Source organism: Macrobrachium rosenbergii, chromosome 39 (genome assembly GCF_040412425.1).
Source record: "Macrobrachium rosenbergii isolate ZJJX-2024 chromosome 39, ASM4041242v1, whole genome shotgun sequence".
NCBI lineage: Eukaryota > Metazoa > Arthropoda > Malacostraca > Decapoda > Palaemonidae > Macrobrachium > Macrobrachium rosenbergii.
Genome location: NC_089779.1, coordinates 17,468,298 through 17,489,315, shown reverse-complemented (window position 1 = coordinate 17,489,315; position 21,018 = coordinate 17,468,298). Strand labels below are relative to the sequence as shown.

Below are 21,018 nucleotides of genomic sequence, written 5' to 3'. Positions count from 1 at the left end.
CTGGTAAAAAGTTAAACCATAAGCATAAAAAAAACCAAGAGGCAGCACTAAACAAAATAAAGTTAAATAAACGATTAACTTCATAATCCAGAAAGTAGCTTAAAACAAAAAAGGCAAAATAAACAACAGCAGGCAGAAAAAAAATACCAAACATACGTCCTCCATCAGGGCACCAAGACAGCCCTCAGCTGCACAACAGGGACAAAACCCACCAACCAGAATACCCCGATGGAGACGTCAGGACAGCCTCACGCTGTCATCAAGATGAGCAGCTCGTGGTCACACGACTACTCATGGTCACCTCCACCTCTACGACGTGCTCCACTTCGTAGGCGTGCTCCAATTTGCTGCTCATAAACTCGACCAACGTCGACTCCAAAAACTGCCTGCTGCTGCTGCCACTGCCGCTACCTCCGCTGCCCTACCAGACCCGACTGGCGAAAGAAAACGGCAGCTCACCGACGAGAAACATCAAAACAAAAAAACTTGAAGGTAAGGAGGCAGCAATCCACAAAAGGGAACGAGCAGGGAACCAGCAGTTCCCGCAAAACATATATATATAACGTGACATATATATATATATATATATATATATATATATATATATATATACATATACACACACACATTGATGGGACTCCGTAAACAGGGCATAATAGCAGACATTGTCACCCATATCTTTGGCTGGGCCTATAGCCTATTAGGGCCGGAGTAACGATAAAAGTAATTATTAAACACACACACACACCTTCCCCGTTCCTTGTGATTGGAAAATTAACCATGTTTTTACATACAGTTGGTAAAGACAACTGGCAAAAATACCCAAATGGATTTATTTTCATTTAATAAAGTACGCTGGGGTAAGCTGCCGTGAAATACAACAAAACATACTTCTACTTTAGTCTCTGCTTCAATACTATTACAGAAAACGAATTCCTCAAAGAAAACGTGTTTAATAATAAAAGTTTCAAGTTTCATTATATTATGACTTCTACTTTTAATAATACTGATAATTCTTGGTTACGTATAAAAAAAAATGGGTCAATGTCCAGAACAACTCCGCGGTGAGATATAAGAAAATAGGTCACACTATAATTTTCACAATATAAAATAATAAAACTTTGTCTCTGAACACTTTTTGAGGAGATTCACCATATCCGAGATATTAATGATTATCTAATCGGCATCCTCGAAATCTTACTGGAATTAGTTCGAAAATGAGGTTTTTACTGTAATGTTTCTCAGAAAGAGTGTAATGTTTCTCAGAAAAACTAGTTCCCATCAATGATTTTCGATTTTTGACTTATAAGGTTAGACAATACCTGTCCCCCAACCCCTCCATAGCTAATATGGCGAAATTGTGGGTGTTTCCTCATTATAAAAAGTGACCAAAAACGCTTTAAATATGAAAAATATTACATTTTACTTTTAATTTTGGTACTTTATGCATGCGGAGTTGTTCTGGACATTCACCAAAAAATGAACTGACAGCAATTGAACTTGAGCGTGTAATTGTAAAGGAGACGGTCGCATGCATATATCGTTTTTTAATATTTTTTTTGCCTAAAAATGTAGAAAATGGTGTATATAATGCAGTACAGACGAGGTAATTTGAGAAATTTACTGAGATCGTGAGAAATTCACCATATTTTGTCTATAGTTTTACTTTCATTCCCCTAGGGGGCTGGTACTAAATATGGCGTCCCGTGGAGCTTCCGCCATGCTTAGTACCAGCCACTGGGGGACTGACGTAAAAACATAAACAAAAGACATAAAATTTCTCATTATCTCGGTATTTTTCTCATATTATCTCACCTGTACTGCATTATATGTATAATTTTCTATATTTTTTGACCAAAAAATCACTTGAATAAATAATATCCTCCAGCGGTTTTCTCTTTACATTTACCCTTGAACGAAATTCTGATTATGACAACAGATGAGTGACGGCCTACATAAGCATCTTGAGCAATCGTAGTCTGTTGAACAACGAAAATCAGCCAACGTCGAGATGTGGTCGCACATTTGACTTATACAGTTACCCTTTAACCTTAACATCGACGAGCAGTCAGTCCAGATTGAAAGAAATACCTTTCGAAAGGGAAAAATGGATTGCTTAAGTGATTTACTGAGCTTTAGACACTGAACAGAGGGAGCTGGAGTGGTTGCAATGGAGGTGAATTGCAAGGCTAAAAAATGGGAAATGCTAGGGACCGAAGGGACCCTGCAAAAAACACTTCAGCAATGCCTACAGCGCCCCACGTGACGTGCAATGACGGCACTAACCACCACTGAAGCAGAAGAATACTTAAATAGTGGTTCGTAGATCATCTTGAAAGGATCAGTATTTTACCAGAAAACTGGCCCACTGTTGGGGAAAATATCACTGCCTAAAACAGTATTGTTCTTAATTTTATAAGACAATAAATATGCAATGTTAACACGACTAGAAAGTACAGCTAGACAGTAAAAGTATACCTTAGTTTAACCAGACCACTGAGCTGATTAACAGCTCTCCTAGGGCTGACCCGAGGGATTAGACTTACTTTACGTGGCTAAGGACCAGGTGGTTACCTAGCAACGGGACCTACAGCTTATTGTGGAATCCGAACCACATTATAGCGAGAAATGAATTTCTATCACCAGAAATAAATTCCTCTAATTCTTCAGCAGAGTGTTAGCGGAGAACGATATCGACCCGTCCGACGAAGAGCTACAACTAGACAGTAGCACATGAACTTACGACCTAAGATTCCAAATTGATAAGATAAGCAGGAAAGGTTCAAGTGGTGTAAATTTTCATAAAAAACACTGCCTAGTGGATGTCTGAAGGAAGAGCACCGTTGAAACTAACAGGCAAAGGCAGGGGGTCATTGGCCTTAGCCAGCTAGCTTCTATCCACTACATGAAACTGGCTAGCCTGTAGTGCATTCAGCCAATATGGAGTCTGCCACTTAAATGGATAGGCATAATTGAGAAATGGCCCCCTGTTTCGGGCATATGGAGGTGCTAAGAATCTCCCAGTTCATAAATAATAAAGGTAAACTGAAAATAGGAGATTGGAACTTAAGAACCGTGAATAAAATTCAAAGGACAGAGTAGGTAGAAAATTAATTCAAGAGATGTGGACTGGACATCTTATTTGTTTGTGTTATGGTGCAAAGGAGGGTGTAATGTATATCTGAAAAGAACAGGTGGAATCAGCAGTGGAGTAGGCATGATCTTAACACCAAATGTAGAGAAGGCACTGACTGACTGACTGGACAGCAGTGAGCAATAGATTACTTGAGTATTATAGTGTACTAAGCACCAACGAATGATCTCTCCCAAGAAAAACAGGATGAACTTTATACAGAACTGCAAAATTACAGATGAAATACCAGAAAGAGTTATAAGAATGGTTGCTGGGGATATGAATGTAAAAGTTGGCACCGACAATGAAGGTATGGAGGATGTACTGGGTATGGAAGGCCAGGGAGAGACTACAAACGAAAATGGGGTGCAATTTATTAGTTTTTGTGTTAGAAATAATTTTGAAATTGTAGGTACTCCTTGGCAAGAAAATGGCAACCATAAACACACTTGGACATCTCCAAGTCTATGGAATGGTAGGAGCTACAGAGGAAGGAGCAGATGTTGGCAGCGATTACAGACTTTCCATTGCCACACTGAAGCTGATATCAAAAGCACCCGGTAAGAAAAGTTGACAGAGAATCTAGGTAAAATACAGTAAGGCTTCATGACGAGGAAGAAGAAGAGAAGGCTTTTGAAAGGGAATGTCGAAATAGATTTGGTCAAGCAGCCATGTCTTGAGGAGAAGCAGAATGAATGTAAATTAATCAATCGGCTGGAAAGAAGTACTGGGGTATGAGCTCAAACGGAAACCTTGGATATCAGATGTGACGTGGGATAAAGTACAGAATAGACGGAAGTGAAAGGTACATGCGGACAAATTTGAAGGAGATGAAAACCAAACGGTAGAATCTGCTAAACACTCCAGTCTAGATGGTGAAGGTTAATGTCAGGGTGAGATAAGAGATAGTACTTCGACAAGCAGGCTGATGATGTTGACAAAGCCATCCATTAAGGGAGAAGCAATGATTAGAATATAGCATTTAGGCCAAAGGCCAAGCACTGGGACCTATGAGGTCATTCAGCGCTGAAACGTAAATTGACAGTAAAAAGCCTTTAAATGAGTGACAGGAGGCAAATCTCGCAGTTGCACAATGAATCAGTTGTTAGGAGAGGGTGGAAATTAAGATGGAAGAAAGATAATATAAACGGAGGTACAGTAAAAGGAATGAAAGAGGTTGCAGCTAGGGGCCGAATGGAAGCTGCAATGAACCTTAAGTAATTGAGAGTTCTAATCAACCAGAGGATATTTCACAATGAATTTCCTCCACAGTAAATACCCGGATTTTTATCAGTTAATGTTTGTTGCTTACCACGAGTTTTATCTGTCGTGGATATCCACGTTAACTCGTTTTGGTCAGAATACCATTTATCAGATATCCTGTTTTACAACAAACATACGATATCCTGTGTTGCAGCAAATATTTCTCCACAAAACACTGATGTATATTATGAATATACGGCAATTAGATGATGTTTTCATTAATATTTATATCCGGTACATTGTCATCAACCAGAACTTGTAACCTCCCTCAGAAATATAATCAGCTACAACTTTTCCTTCCTCTGAAATTCTCTCTAAAGATGCAGAAGTAATCAACAAATTTATACTTTCATCAAAATACTTCTGGCTCTGAAATTCTCTCTAAAGATGTACAGTAGAAGTAATCAACAAATTTATACTTTTCATCAAAATACATGTAGTAGTGATGATCATCAATTAATTCTTATTTTTTTATCTCTCAGAAATTTTCTGTTACAACAAAGCAAAAATAAAACACGTTTCTCTGGAATCCTGAAATACCCTTGCTCGGTTTTCAGACTCTAAAGCGAGTTCAAGCATCAAGTCAGGGATAAATAACACGCCTCAATTCGTACGTAAATTACAAATAATTTAATGACAATGACAATGTTGACAATGTTTACAATGAGGAAGCCGTGACGTAATCACAGCTTGAGAAGAAATGACAACAGATGCATTACGACGAATAATGATAACGATGATGATTGCGACGATGGCGTAACTGATACTATCCTCGCATTGTTTGCTGTCAATTCACAGGTACAGATAAACCAAAAGAGTATTTTTGGCACAAGAAAGCACAGCAATTCCTTGCATTCATATCACAGGTTTCGTCACCAGGCTGACGTCCTAGCGATCGCCTTCTAGGAGACCCTGATGTACAGTCGCAAAAAAAAATCCGTCACTTCAAAGTTCTTTGACCTTCGGGGTCAAAAGAGCTCAAAGGTTTCACAATCTCACAATTTCACGGGTTACACCTGGTTTCATTACAGGCTGTTCTTTTTTTTTCATAAAAGAAATGCATCAGAAGGAAAGGGTTAAGTGTATTATCTGCTTCATCGCGAACTGGTGGCTCTTTCGAGCCAAACAACGTATTTGTATATAAAAAAAAGCCACTTGAGAAAAAGGAAGAAAATATCTCAGTCTCGTCATCAGCTCCCTATTCAACCACGGCAGTCGCGGCCGCGGTCAAACTTAAACGACGCCAAACTCTTGTTTGCAACTTCGGAAAAGTCTTTATCAAGAGATCTCCACCTAACACATCATCACATCAGCCAGTGGGGGGCTCAGCCGCCCCTCGGTCACCCAGAGTCAAGAGGCGCCCAGTGACCACCTTGCGGCATCCCGGTAGTAGGCATTGAGCATCACCTTCATGCCTTCCAGCATCAAGAAGGATATTATAAGTCTCGCAGAACCCTAGTTTTGGGAGTCCATGGGCCCTTTCAGGACAGGGCGCCCCTGCTGCTGCCTTCCAAGTCCTCCAGGCTCTCGAGGAGTTGCTGGTAGTCCCAAGGATTCATGGTGTTGGTTCCGACCCCGTAGCCTCTGTCGAGATCCTGGTGGGGGGCCGCACCGCGGTCCCTCTTGGTCTTAGTCTTGGGCTTGTTCGGGCTGTTGGTGACTTCTGGGTACTCGATGCTCGAGTACATGCTGTTTGATGTGGGTGGGGAAACGGAATTGGCAGAGGGGCAGCTCGAGGTGTGGTGGAGCGCCGGGTGGGAGTACCTCTGACGGGAGTCCTGCAAGGTATAAAAGAAAGTGGTAAGCTACACGAACGCCACTGAGGAGTAACTATGACCGACATATTTTAAAGCCACAGGAAAGCCACAGAGGAATAAACATGGGCCGATATCAAACAGTACTGCTCAGAAAACCAAGGGAGCTAGAGAGATCTTGGCTTACACTCACCGATACGTTATTCCGCGTTGCGTCACAGACTAAGTCGGAGCCAGGGACGCCGTTGTGAGTGTGGGGGCGCCTGGTCGGTGTGCGCTTAGCGGCCATGTAAGCTTCCGCTACCTGCCGGTAAGTGCTGGGGTCCATGATAACTCGAGTGCCACGTAGAGTCTGAGAAAGAGAGAAAATAAACACATCAGAAGCTGCAAGGTCGTTGCAAAGCCAGATGACACGAATAGATCAAAGTCACATGAGACTCACTCAGTACTTTGCAGATACTCACTATTAGTAATGTCATATGTATATATAATTAAAATCATATACTTGAAAGAAACAATAGCCATACCCTCTATCTATGAATCAAACTTAACATGTAAAATTTTTCCTTCATTTTAGCCCCATTATTCAATATAATTAATCAATCACATGACATGCACTTAGTATTTTACATATGTTCACTATTAATTCACTTTGTGATTCTATATATATATTCTATATATATATATATATATATATATATATAATATATATATCATGTATTCTACAGAACAAACAGCCATAGCCACTATACGAATCAAACTAAAAATGTAAAAGTTTTCCTTCATTTTAGCCACTTGATTCAGTATAATAAGTCTTCAGAGATGCAACTACAATCGTAAATGATGCGTAGAACGTAAAGAGACGGACGGGAAGAGAACGAAACATTGTGGAATAAGGTCGAAAGCCAACGAGAAGAGCGAATGTGAAGGGGAGGGAGGGACTGGCCTTGTGTGATGACGTGTGTAGACGCCCGGGACTTTTCCCTCAGTGATCAACATTGACGACCACAGTCAGCTTATCTTACTCGCCTCTTTTTTTTATTCTCTCTCTCTCTCTCTCTCTCTCTCTCTCTCTCTCTCTTTCACACGTTTATTTCCCGGTACACAGCCGGTCAAACAATGTGTAATTCGTTACATCAGACTGTTCACCTCGTGAGCATGAACAGGGAAAGCAAAAGCATAAGATATAAAAAAAATATATATTTCATAGACCAACATCGCGAGGAATGGCCGACTGACTGACTATACGCCCCAGGAAGAGTCCGAAGAGTGAAAGTTTTTGCCGTTCTAATCAACAACGACGGCTCTTGAATAACTTTCCCCCAAAAAACCCAACTACATTTTCTCAGCGCTACTTCAGTTCCTGTTTCTTCATTTTAGGGGATTGCAAGGGTATGTGTTAAGGCGCCAATTTCTTTCCTAATAGTCTCACCCCTCCCCCCAACTCTTTCCTAAGACGACAGAAAGCCCGGGAAAATACTTCTATGACATTTTCCGGTTATCTAATGCCACGGGAATGCGAGAGCGGGATCGGGATCCTCTAGGAATCTCGACATGCTTGCAGTCTGATACGTCACTTGGGCTTGTCCCGTCCTACTAACCTGCTTTGAGCAAGATGCTCATTTACATTTCTCGTATTATCGTTATTATTATTATGACGTGGAAACATTCTGCAAGAACAACGCAAACGAATATCACATTTCCTAGCGAAAGTCCAAAGAAAAGAAGCCCATTTTTTGACAAAGGAATCAATTACCAATATGTTGACAAAGGAAAGAAAAGCCCATATGTGACACAGAGACGTAACTCCCTTAAGTTGACAAAGGAAGAGAAAAGTATTTTCGTTGGGGAAGTCTTTAACAAAAAAAAAATCTTTCATTAAACTTATACCGGAATATTCATCTTCGTCATAATTATTATCATTAACCGTTATACAGTAACTCTAATACAATTTACCATAATTCTGATCAAATCATAAAACATAATCAATACCGGATTAAAATAACGATTCACCGGTCTAGGCTTCGTGCAGGAATCATTCGAATTCAAACCAATCTAATTTACAAAAAAAATTGCTAAAAAACTACTAAAAGAATCAGGAAGGTCATACAGTGTTTACACATACTCTCGGATACGTTACACGTAACATGAAATATTATTTCAGGTTTCACAGAAAAAAAAAAAAAAAAATCGAAAAAAATAAACCAGTCCAAGGTCTGCCACTATCGACCGGGGGTTTACCCGCGTCGCTGGTAACGCTGGCCATCACCAGCAGTTGGTAACACTGCTAGATTACCTTCCTGTCACAGCTCTAAATATTCATTCGCTTTCAGTTTTGGTAGAAGTGTAATTTAGTCTTCTCGTATTATTATTATTATTATTATTATTTAGAAAGTGGACCCTATTCGTATGGAACACTGACTTGAAAGTTAAGATTCCAAAGACTATGATCATTTGAAAGAAGTAATATTAAGTAATAAGAAATACAGAAAGAAGAGATCACGGTAACTACATCAGCGAACTTCCAGTTCTTTCTTCGTTATGCTCTGCGCGTTATAGCAACAATGAAGTAAAGTAGAAGTAGAAAAGAGAGAGAGAGAGAGAGAGAGAGAGCTTTGATCCTATTAATCTCCACACGGGCCATAGACAGTACAAGATCCCATTCTCTTCCAAGTGAATTTATTTGGGATGTGGTTACCGAGGGCCCCCTCCCTCTCTATTATGTTCGAGGTCCCTGACATTTGATTGGGAGCCAAACGCAAGGTTGCGAAGCGATTGGGGACCACCACCGCCGCCCAAACTTATAATAGTAGACACCGCTGGTACTAATGGATGTATCTATCGCCCGGGGACAATCATTAGCCTAATTCTATAGATTCTCGCGTGGCCTTTAAAACTACCAGTTAATTCAGGTTACGTCCCTTTGTGCTGAACGGCAGAGTCTGGACTTGTTGGTTCCCGGGAAATTGTAGTTCAATGGAAAAATTCTACAATAAACACGTATGTTAAGATTTGAAATCTACATTTAATTTCATAATACTTGAAACGTACATTTAATAGCTGGCACTGTCTCCATGTTTCTATTTTATTAAGAACGGCAAAGTCTGACATTTTGATTCCCGGAATGTATTCTGCGACGAAAAATGGTACTTTAGACGGAAAAATTCTTAAATAGACATTCTTTAAATGCGTACCAATGTTAATTTCACGATGCTTGAACTCTACATTTCATAATATTTGAAATTTACGGTTAATAGTTAGCACTGTCTCTCCACGTTTCTACGATTGCAAAAAAAAAAAAAAAAAAAAAAAAATACAAAAGCGAGAACAACTTGTGACCCAGACCCCAACTCACCTGCACACTGTCCTCGAGTCTCTTGATGTAACCCATATCGCGCTGGAGGCGAGCCTCGGCCTCTTTTCTGAGCCTCTTTTCGCGCTCGAGACACACGTTGAGTTCACTGTTCTGCAGCTGCAGCGCCATGATCTTGTCTTCGAGTTCGGTGGTGTCGCCGGGGAACACGTGTCCATAGGAGGAGGCCGCGTCGTTCAGCGGGGAGCGGTTCTTCTTCATGCGGCCGTTCTCCAGAATGTAGCGCTTGTTCTCTTCCGTGAGTTTGGCGATGTGCGAGGCCTGTTCTTCCACCTGCAAGGAGAGAGAGAACACACGTCAGTCACAGGTGGTGGTGGAAGGAGCGCTTCCCAGATAACACCCACCAAACGCCACTGCTTTCACGTATTGTCCAGTCACGAGGCACAATCAACAACTGCAGGGAACAAGGGCGGGCCGTCAACTTACGGAGTAAAACATGGTCATCTTGTGAACAGTCGAGAGTGAAGGTATACAAATCTCAATCAAAAAAATAAAATCCGGTAACGGGAGCACTGTCTGTATCACAAGCACGTGAGATCAACCTTGCTGGGAGAGGAAGCACAGCTGCGTCCAGCTAGGGAGGAGCTTCGTGTGCTCGGTTGCAGAGTGACTGCCTGAGTAAGGCTGCTGGCACTTCAACGCCGACTAATATATATATATACAAGGCCTGTGACGTCACGCCCGGCCGGGCCTGCCCCGAATCTCGCTGCTCGCCATTTCTGGCTAAAGAGACGAATCACGTGAACAAGTCAGGTTTTCTGTTATGTGGCTTGGATTTTCGGGGTTATGTCACTGGACGGATAATACAGCAGCTTATCTCTATTCAGTAATACACACACATGTGTATATATGTGTGTATATGTACATATACACACACTTATATCACACACAACATTCAATTGGTAAACGTTACATGCATATTCACATACACAGTGATAAGTCATGAATGGGCGACAAATAACCATTTGTTTGACTGATGAGTTAAATCATAACTCTCCTTGCACGTGGAAGAGAGTTGTCACAGCAAGAATTGAATATAAAGGAGAGAAGGCCAAGATGAAGATGAAAATAAGCAGAAGGAAAATAATATGATATAATATAGGACATGTGTGACTGAGAATAGATGATATAAGTCTGGAACAGTGTGACTGGAAAAAGTATTATTATTATTATTATTCCCTATTCATATGGAACAAGCCCACCAAAGGGGCCACTGACTTGAAATTCAAGCTTCCAAAGAATATTATGGTGTTCATTAGAAAGAAATAACTGAAGGTAAGGAGATCATTAAATGCTAAAAAGATAAAAATGAATACAATAATATGAAAACCAGTAAGAAGTCGATAAAAAAAGACGAGGAAGATAATAATAAGGATAATAATAGGTAGAAAACAGTAAATAAGATTACCAAAAACGAGCACAGTACAAAACCAAGTAAAAAGATGGAAAAACAAGTTGCATATATCTTCATTTGCTATTTTTCTCTGTGTCTGAGAAAAGGAAGACATTGACTGATATTAGTAGATACAGTAGACAATATTAAAGGGTAGAGAGGAGGAGGAGGAGGAGGAGGAGGAAAACTCTTATAAACACAAAGGAAGAGGGGGCCACCATAAACTCCCACTTAATACCAAGGAAAAAAAAAAGGAGTATGAGGAGGCGACAACCCAGGTAACGACAAAAAAGTCGTTCAAACACAGAAGTCTCCTCACCCCGGAAAGTATCTCGTCGTCGCTGTGGTCACGGCCACTGCTTTATCTAACTGAATCAAAGGCGGACTGTCAGGCAAGACCACCACAAGTATCATTCATTACATATATATATATATATATATATATATATATATATACATATATACACATATACATGCTACATGCTACAGAAAACTTGGCCTTGCTTATCGAAGTCTACGAACATTACAAAACTTTTTTTTTCAGAAAAGGAGAACTCACGTTTCTGCCTTTTTACATAGATATCTGTCTATGAACATAGGATAAATTAATATATAGGAGATCAGGTTCAAACAGAAACCATTATTTGGTGGTGTAAGTGCAAATAAGCTCTCTCTCTCTCTCTCTCTCTCTCTCTCTCTCACACATGAACAGTCTCTCTCTCTCACATACACACATGACAGTAATGCTGTGAAGACTGACTAAAAAAAAACAATCAAAAAGTATCATTTAAATTTTTGCCAAAAAGGAGTGTCATATAAAATGCCTATAGTTTCCTTAACCCACCCTCTCTCTCTCTCTCTCTCTCTCTCTCTCTCTCTCTCTCTCTCTCTCTCTCTCTCTCTCTCTCTCTCTCTCTCTCTCATAATTAATACTGACTAAAAATAAAAAAAATTAAAAAGTTATCACTCGATTTCTTGTCAAAAAGGAATGTCATATAACATGCCTATTGATTCCTTACTTCTCTCTCTCTCTCTCTCTCTCTCTCAACAAGGACTTCCTACAGTGAAGGTCAGCAAGAAGGCATTTTCCCTACTCCCCTGTACACGTACTTTCTTCCACACAAAACCTATTCCATTTCCTGACCCGTTACGCAAACGGAAGTTATTGTAGGTGTTTTGCCATTACACGTTTTATTTGGGGGGGTGACGGGTGGGGGGAGGGAGGGTAGGGAAGGACCCACCTGCTCTTTGTGACTGACCCAACATTATTTTTTTGTGGCGGGTGAGAAGACTCACTCTCTCTCTCTCTCTCTCTCTCTCAAGTAAAATTGCATATGCAGTACATTTTATTTAATAGGGTGAAAGAATCTCTCTCTCTCTCTCTCTCTCTCTCTCTCTCTCTCTCTCTCTCTCTCTCTCTCTCCTCGTGTAAGTAAATTGCATATGCAGTACATTTATTTAATAGGGTGAGAAAGAATCTCTCTCTCTCTCTCTCTCTCTCTCTCTCTCTCTCTCATTGTGTAAAGTAAATTGCATATGCAGTACATTTATTTAATAGGGTGAGAAAATCTCTCTCTCTCTCAAGATCGTCAGCTGTACAAGAGTGATAAACAAAACGAAGATGAGTTATTTTGCAGTTTATTTATTTAAAATTAAGAGGCCGACAAAGAGGGCATTTAAGTTTTACATTTTTGACTGTGTGTAAATCTAGATTAAAAAAAAAAAACGATAACAGCAATATAGCAATGGAGGCCTATACATGGTAATCTATAAATGCAACCGACTTTCCCCAACTCATAAAGCTTTCTCCTTTTCAGAAGCGGGGTCTATATCCACCCCCACCCCCCAACACCCTACTTTGCCCTTCTATGGGACGGGCTAGAGAGTGACTGAAGGTCATTAGCCTTCACACAAAAATACAAATAAACAAATAACAAGTAACGAAGTACTCCGTGCACTGGTGCCTCCATTAGCGCCTCAACGCACATCGTATCCTCTCCGGTCATGCAAGGCGCAAACATCTCAAGAATGAGGGACTGATGACGTCACAAATGCACTGCGTCGTGACGTCACTGGTTCCCCAAAGGTGACAATCCCCGGGGAGTCCACAATGATGTATCCCCAACATTTATGAAAACATTTCATCCCATACATTTTTCTTCATTTCTACGGAGATTCACACGTACCCATATAAAACCTCAGTACCGGCTGCGCAGTATTTTGTTACGATTCTAACCGTTACAGAATGTCGCGCATCTGGCATCTCTATCTTTTACGTCATCGTTTGGGCCAGCCAATCAGAAGGAGGCAGCGTCAGCGAGAGAAGTAGCAATGAAATCAAGCAAATTTGCGCCGTTGTGGAGAGAACGAAGGCTATAGGGGAACTCCCTTTATCTACATACAAGGTGAACCTTGTTTACTCTGCATTGAGCAGTCTCACAGAGAGAGAGAGAGAGAGAGAGAGAGAGAGAGAGAGAGAGAGAGAGAGAGAGAAAATCACTCTGGTGCTGCATAAAAATCAAATGAGCCTGGACGTGATGGGTTGCGGATCTAAATGAGTTACATTTCTCCTTGGTGCAGTTTATGGTAGATAATTGTTCGACAGCAATTCCCTTCCTTGTCTAGAGCCATTCTGCGCCTCCCCTGTCAATCCCTCTGTATCATTTATCTTTGTTAATCAAAGCCTATATATATCCGCGCTGTTAAAAGAAGTAATATTATAATCCTTTAAACATGTTACAAATTTTCAATACGGGCGTTGTTTCGACAGTTAAGTGCATTAAAAAAATAAATAAATAAATGTAGAAACAATGAAAATGGAAAAATAAACACTAATTTAATAAATGATAGTGTGGAAAATACGTACAAATAAAAATTTTAAAAAATGAAAGGAACGAAAGCATGACCGATTTATTGAAATCGTAAGCTAAAAAAATAATGTAAAAATAAAAAAGAAAATGGGAAAATAAATACAAAGTAAACAATGAAAGTGTACAGATTACATACAAATAAAAATTTTATAAAATGGAAGGAATGAAAGGATGATTGATCTATTGAAATCGTACACTGACGTCACGCAGCGAATCTATGGAAGCAGTCAATCCCCTTGAGGAAGAATTTCCAGAATTCAAAAGTAATCCCCTTGAGGAAGACTTTTCAGTATTCAAAGTAATCCCCTTGAGGAAGACTTTTCAGAATTCAACAGTAATCCCCCTTGAGGAAGACTTTTTAGAATTCAACAGCAATCCCCATTGAGGAAACCATTTTAGAATTCAGAAGTAATCCCCCTTGAGATTGACTTCAGTATTCAAAGTAATCCCCTGGAGGAAGACTTTTCGGAATTCAAAAGTAATCCCCTTGAGGAAGACTTTTCGGAATTCAAAAGTAATCACCTTGAGGAAGACTTTTCAGAATTCAAGATTAATCCCCTTCAGGTAGACGTTTCAGAATTCAAAGTAATCCCCCCCTCGAGGAAGACTTTTCAGAATTCAACAGTAAATCCCCCTGAGGAAGACTTTTCAGAATCCATTCATATCGAAACTTGACCACTCCGGAGAACTGCGGAGTTTAGGCTTGCCAGAGTCCACTGTGAATGACGAGGAAGCCTCAACATACCGCGAGGTGGTGGTGGTAGAGAGAGAGAGAGAGAGAGAGAGAGAGAGTGGAAGGGAGGCTACTATACCTGGCTCGACCCGACACGGGCGTGATAAAAAAATGTTTGGGATAAGTTGTGTGTGCGTGGTGGAGGCGACCAACGGACACAATATATGAGGAAATGAAGTTGCAATACGGTTCTCCCCTCCAACCTTACGCCAGTGGGAAAATGAAATGTGGTAAAACTCCAGGCGAAGGAAAACGATATGTCAAAGAGTAGCCTATCTACCTACCCCAGAGGGGACTCCAGAGTAGGTCAAAGGTAATGTGTCTCCCGGAGGAAGCCGTCGAATCGGGGGAAATGGAATTGTCGTCAGACTTCCGCTGAGAAACGATATTTGTCGACAGATCTCGAAGTAAGGCAAACAATCGCCTCGCTGTCGAACTTCTCCAGAGTTCCAGAGGTCCTTTATTCCTCACACCGCTGGACTGTGGAACAGCCTCCCCACTGAGGATGTCGTGCAATTGGAACGTCTTCAGAAGTTCAAGCGAAGGTGCAATGCGTAGTACCCTAATACTAATCTCCTTGCATTTTAATACATCTGTATCTGTTCATTAGTTTATTTTTTCTTTTTTAATAAGTGGTGTCTTTCCTTTCTGTATTTCCCTTTACCTTTTCTTACTCCTTCTTAATGAACACCATAATATTCTTTGAAAGCTTGGATTTCAAGTCAATGGCCCCTTCAGTGGGCTTGTTCCATATGAATAGGGTTCATCTTCTGAATAATAATAATAATAATAATAATAATAATAATAATAATAATAATAATAATTACGTTATGAAATCCCAGTTACAGACACTACAGCCATTACATCGCCGTGATTCTCAGCCAGGAAATTCCCGGTCTAAATGGGAACACAGGGGAAGGGAATAAGTTGTGCCTACTGGATCGCGGGACCAAAATAACTGACTACAGTAATGCGTCTCCGAAAGGAAAAACTGAGTGTTATTCACTCGGGACAAAGCACAAGAGGAAGTGGCTTATCAATGGCATGCAACAATTACATGCAAAAGTATCAGACTGGTACAGAAAGGGCACTGAATTGCGACGATATATATATATATATATATATATATATATATATATATATATATATATATATATATATATATCTCAACACAACACAATAAAATCAAATTAAACACATCAGAACTAACTACCAAGAATTAAAACTGGGCTAGTTTCGAGGTTCTAACATACCCAATCATCAGGCATCCAAAAGTAACACCATCGAGAGAGAGAGAGAGAGAGAGAATAACCTCAACGTCCGGAAAAGCATGACTGGGCAAGAGTTCCAATGAAGTGGTGATTTTATACGTATAAGAAGATAGGAAGATAAAAGGTCTGAATTTGGCCCTTGGGGAGATCTATCCCACTGTGAATGGTAATGGTTGGCACACTTTTTTTACGAAGATTTCCTATTGACGTAGTGTGTCCAGGTCCTGAAAGAACACACAAATGAAGTTTGACCCTCAGTACTCTTTCCCATTTTTCTTCACAGAGAGAGAGAGAGAGAGAGAGAGAGAGAGAGAGAGAGAGAGAGGTCCTTGAAGAAAGAACACACAAATGAAGTTTGACCCTCAGTACTCTTTCCACTTTTTCTTGAGAGAGAGAGAGAGAGAGAGAGAGAGAGAGAGAGAGAGAGAGAGAGAGAGAGAGAGGGTCCTTGAAGAAAGAACACACAAATGAAGTTTGACCCTCAGTACTCTTTCCACTTTTTCTTGAGAGAGAGAGAGAGAGAGAGAGAGTCCTTGAAGGAAGAACACACAAATGAAGTTTGACCCTCAGTACTCTTTCCACTTTTTCTTGAGAGAGAGAGAGAGAGAGAGAGGGTCCTTGAAGGAAGAACACACAAATGAAGTTTGACCCTCAGTACTCTTTCCACTTTTTCTTGAGAGAGAGAGAGAGAGAGAGAGAGAGAGGATTAACTGAGGCGCAGAAAACGGGTAGAGGCGGAGAGTAATTTCTCGTTTTTCATTCATTCTGGGAACACAGAGGTCAACCCAGTTCCCAAGATCATGAAGCTTCAAGTCCTAGAAATTCTTTCTGGTAATCACAATTTCCTCCAAGTTTCTTTCGGTGATTGAGACTTAATAAGCTTACTATTAGTACTACGAATACTAATACTAGCTGTGCAATTAGAACTTCAAAAGTTTAAGCGCAGATGCAAAGCATTACTGCCCCTAAAACAATTCGCTGCGTACTGTACTTTCAAATATCATTAAAATGACATTCTTATCCATCTGTTCATTAATTTGTTAATTTATCTTTGTTTTACGACTGGTCTCTTCTCTCTGTATTTCCCATTACCTTCTGCAATTTCTTTCAAATAAACACAATATTCTAGAGAAGCTTGAATTTCAAGTCAAAGGCCCCTGCAGGCCTGTTCCATATGAGTGGCGTTCATCTGCTGTATAATAATAATAATAATAATAATAATAATAATAATAATAATAATAATAATAATAATAATAATGCACAGCTATTGCTAATGCTGCTTTTGCCCTTGTTAGCTTTAGAGAATTGCTACCAATTAAACAAATGATTAAGATCAAGTCCGTCACTCACAGAGTATGAATGACCAATCGTTTTGAAATCTCACCTCGTAACTCCAACGCCAATGATTTTATTACGTAGAATAATGTTTCTAAGTCCCAGAAGAGAAATTCAAGAGTTAGAAGACTAAAAAATAACGTCTTTAAGTCAAGAGACGCCATAAGTAACTACTCCAGTAAGCTGTGAAATGAGCCTAAATATGTACAGTATGTCTTCTGTCAACGAGTAATATAAGCGACTTTCCAAATATGACACCATGCACATTTCATACCGTAATTAATAATGTGTAAGCCTTTTACAATATGTAGGAAAACAATGCATGACACTTGGATAACGATTATCTCATTCTTTCCTCGAATTGTTGCAAACAATTTCAGAAACAGTCTGTGGGCGACATACTGTCAAAATTATGAGGTGATGATGATTATCATTCAAGCTTCCAAAGAATATTGTAGTGTTCATTCGCAAGAAGTAACAGAAGGTAATGGGAAATACAGAAAGAGATCAGTTAATAGAAAAACAGATAAATTAACAAATCAATCAATAAATAAATAAAAAGTTAAGTAATTTATGAAAATACAAGGAGAATGATTAGCTGTGGAAGTTCTTGATGATTGTGGAATAAGAACAAGATAATCCAAGACTAAGTGACGAAGCATTAACCGGAATTATCGAGGACGACGAAATGGGATGGAGCCTTGAACATGATATACTCAAACTATTAACCCAGGTTCTTTGGGACTGCTGTTGCTAGTTTGACTAGATAGGATGATTTGGCTGCAAGTGAAGGATCAGTGCGTCTAAGTTCAGACATCTTGACGAAACCAGAGGGGAGTACGACAGAAAGGGGAGAAGACTGGAGTAAGTCACTACTTAAAATTATAATAAATAATAATTTACTTGCTCTTCTCTGCCTGAAATTCTCGTGATTTTGTTATTATTTTACGTCATTTTTCTTCTTTATTCGAAGTTTCTATTCACCTCCAACTCTTGGGCAACATTCCCAGACAACCAAATTCACCGGAAGGAATATCAGCAACGCCCATCTCCTCTGAATTTAGCGAGGCATAGTAGGATGACTCATACTGGCATACTAATGAAGGCCTGCCTGGTTTTACGGCATTTCATTCCCAACCCCCGCCCCCCAAAAAAGATGCCTTTTGTGATCATGTTACGAAGAGAAGAAGAGACTTAGTTATCGAGAGAAGTCTCGACACGTGGAACGGATCTCTGAGGATGTGCAATTGGAACTTCTTCAGAAGTTCAAGCGAAGATGCAATGCATCGCTACCCTAATGCTATTCAACTTGAACTTTAATATTTTACTTACACTTTTATTTATTTTTTATTTTAATTTCTCGTTTTTCTAAAAGCTGACGTCCTCTTTCTGTATTTCCCATTGCCTTCTGGTACTTCTTTCGAAGGAACGCCATAATATTGTTTGGAAGCTTGAATTTCAAGTTAATGGCCCCTGTGGTGGGATTTTTCCATATAAATGGGGTTCATCTTCTGATTAATAATATGCTATAAAAATGGGACGGTAATTCAAAAAGGTAAGAATACGATCAACTATTTTGATAACTGTGGAGGATATAAGCATGAAACAACAGTGCGTAAGGGAAGACGATGAGAGAGAGAGAGAGAGAGAGAGAGAGAGAGAGAGAGAGAGAGAGAGAGAGAGAATCTAAAAAATATACGACATACGAGAATTTTTTTTACTCTCAAATATTAGACCACGAATACCCCTCAATATCGAATTCACTTTACCCTGGGAATAAACATACTCCCCAAGGGAATTATACTTGACAAGTGCACCTACCCTGACCGGGAACTGAACCGATTTCCCCTTGGGTTTTGTACAGGGATTTCAGTGACTTTTCCATTCAGCTGCCCCTGTGTCAAGATTTTCCCTAGATGCGAGGAATTCGATGTGAAGGGTCCAATGTATGTATGTGTATATGTGTGTATATAAATATAATACACACACACACATATATATATATATATATATCATATATATATCATATAAGTATATATATATATATATATATATACATAATATATATATATATATATATATATATATATATATATATATATATATATACTATATATATATATATATATATATATATATATATATATATATATCAACCCTAATATACATTATATATATATATATATATATATATATATATATATATATATATATATATATATATATATATATATATATATATATATATATATATATATATATATATATATATATATGTATATGTGTATATGTATGTGTGTGTACATACATACATACGTACATACATACATTCCCAACAAGGAAAGGAACGACCTACACCGGCGGCACTAGACCAACCTCAACGAGGAAATTACAGAGGCGTGCGCGGGCGGGCGTCCGTCCCACGCCTTGCGAAAGAGTAAAAGTCCCTCCCAGCAGGGACTCAGCTCGGCCTCGTGCGAGGTAAGGAGAGGTAGGACTCGGGGAGAACTCACTCGGCCGGCCGAGGCGTGCCTGAGACAAGCACCGCAAGCAACTCGGTTCCTTTCCAGGAACCCGGGGAGAATTCTCTTCGGCAATTGCAGACTTAAGATTTGCTTTTTTTTTTTTTTACTTTTTTTTCGACTCGTGTCTATGAGTTGATGACGGTGCTAAAAACAAAGAGAGAGAGAGAGAGAGAGAGAGAGAGAGAGAGAGAGAGAGAGAGAGAGAGAGACTCTTATGAATGGCTCCACACCAGTGAGATGAGCATTACGTTGTCAAGGCTCTCCCAATGCTTAGTGTTTCTCTCTCTCTCTCTCTCTCTCTCTCTCTCTCCTCATACTCTTCCTACCGTAGATGAGAGAGAGAGAGAGAGAGAGAGAGAGAGAGAGAGAGAGAGAGAGAGAGAGTAACTAATAATTTACTTCTCAATTTTCTGTCTCCTCCTCCTACCGTAGCTGAGAGAGAGAGAGAGAGAGAGAGAGAGAGAGAGAGATAAACAATCAATTTACTTCGAAGTTTTTAACATTGAAGGTACTGCATCTTTTACCTTCAGAAAATACTAAAACATTAACAAACAAGAGTACATAAGCCCGCGAAATTGAACACACAGCTAAAGGCACAATTTGATGTAAACTCCTGTGATTTTACGAAAACATCCTCCTGCTTAGAATCAACGGGTAAAAAACGTGCCGAAATTTCTTCAGCGCAATCGAGTTTTCTGTACAGCGTATAACCAAGGCCTTCCAAAGAATATGATGGTGTTCATTAGGAAGAAGTAACAGAAAGTAATGGTGAATACAGAAAGAAGAAATAACTTAGTAAAAAAGAACAAAATAAATTAAATTAATAAGCATAAAAGAAATATAAGTAAATGATTAAGATACAAGAAGAATTGTATTAGGGTAGAAATGCATTTCATTTTTGCTTGAACTTCCGAAGTTCTAACAATTACGGTCATATCAATACAATCGTAGCGGGGTAGTGCCGTCAGTGCACCTCATGCGGTGCACTGTGGGCATTACTTAAGCTCCTTTGCAGCGTGCCATCGGCTCCTAGCTGCAACCCCTTTTCGTTCCTTTTACTGTGCCTCCTTTCATATTCTCTTTCCTCCATCTTACTTTCCACCCGCTCCTAACAATTGATTCATAGTGCATCTGCTTTGAGGTTTTCCTTTGCAGCGTGCCATCGGCCCCTATAGCTGCAACGCCTTTCGTTCCTTTTACTGTGCCTCCTTTCATATTCTCTTTCCTCCTCGTCTAACAATTGATTAATAAGTTTTCCTTCTGCTACACTTTTCAAACCTTTTACTCTCAATTTCCCTTTCAGCGCTGAATGACCTCATAGGTCCCGGTGCTTGGCCTGTGGCATAAATTCTACAGGCAGCGCCAACT

The 21,018-nt window shown here is 39.7% G+C and overlaps 1 protein-coding gene across 1 annotated transcript in view; it reads right to left on the bottom strand.

The window, feature by feature from the left end:
* Nucleotides 1-5,003: 5,003 nt before the first annotated feature.
* Nucleotides 5,004-21,018, bottom strand: part of LOC136825791 (uncharacterized) — an 86,635-nt gene continuing 70,620 nt past the window's right edge. Inside the window, exons 2-4 of the mRNA XM_067082700.1 lie at nucleotides 9,506-9,796; nucleotides 6,344-6,502; nucleotides 5,004-6,174 (exon numbers count right to left, since the gene is read on the bottom strand). Coding sequence (XP_066938801.1) covers nucleotides 5,878-6,174; nucleotides 6,344-6,502; nucleotides 9,506-9,796 — 747 coding nt within the window. The 3' untranslated portion in view covers nucleotides 5,004-5,877. The remainder of the gene's footprint in view (nucleotides 6,175-6,343; nucleotides 6,503-9,505; nucleotides 9,797-21,018) is intronic.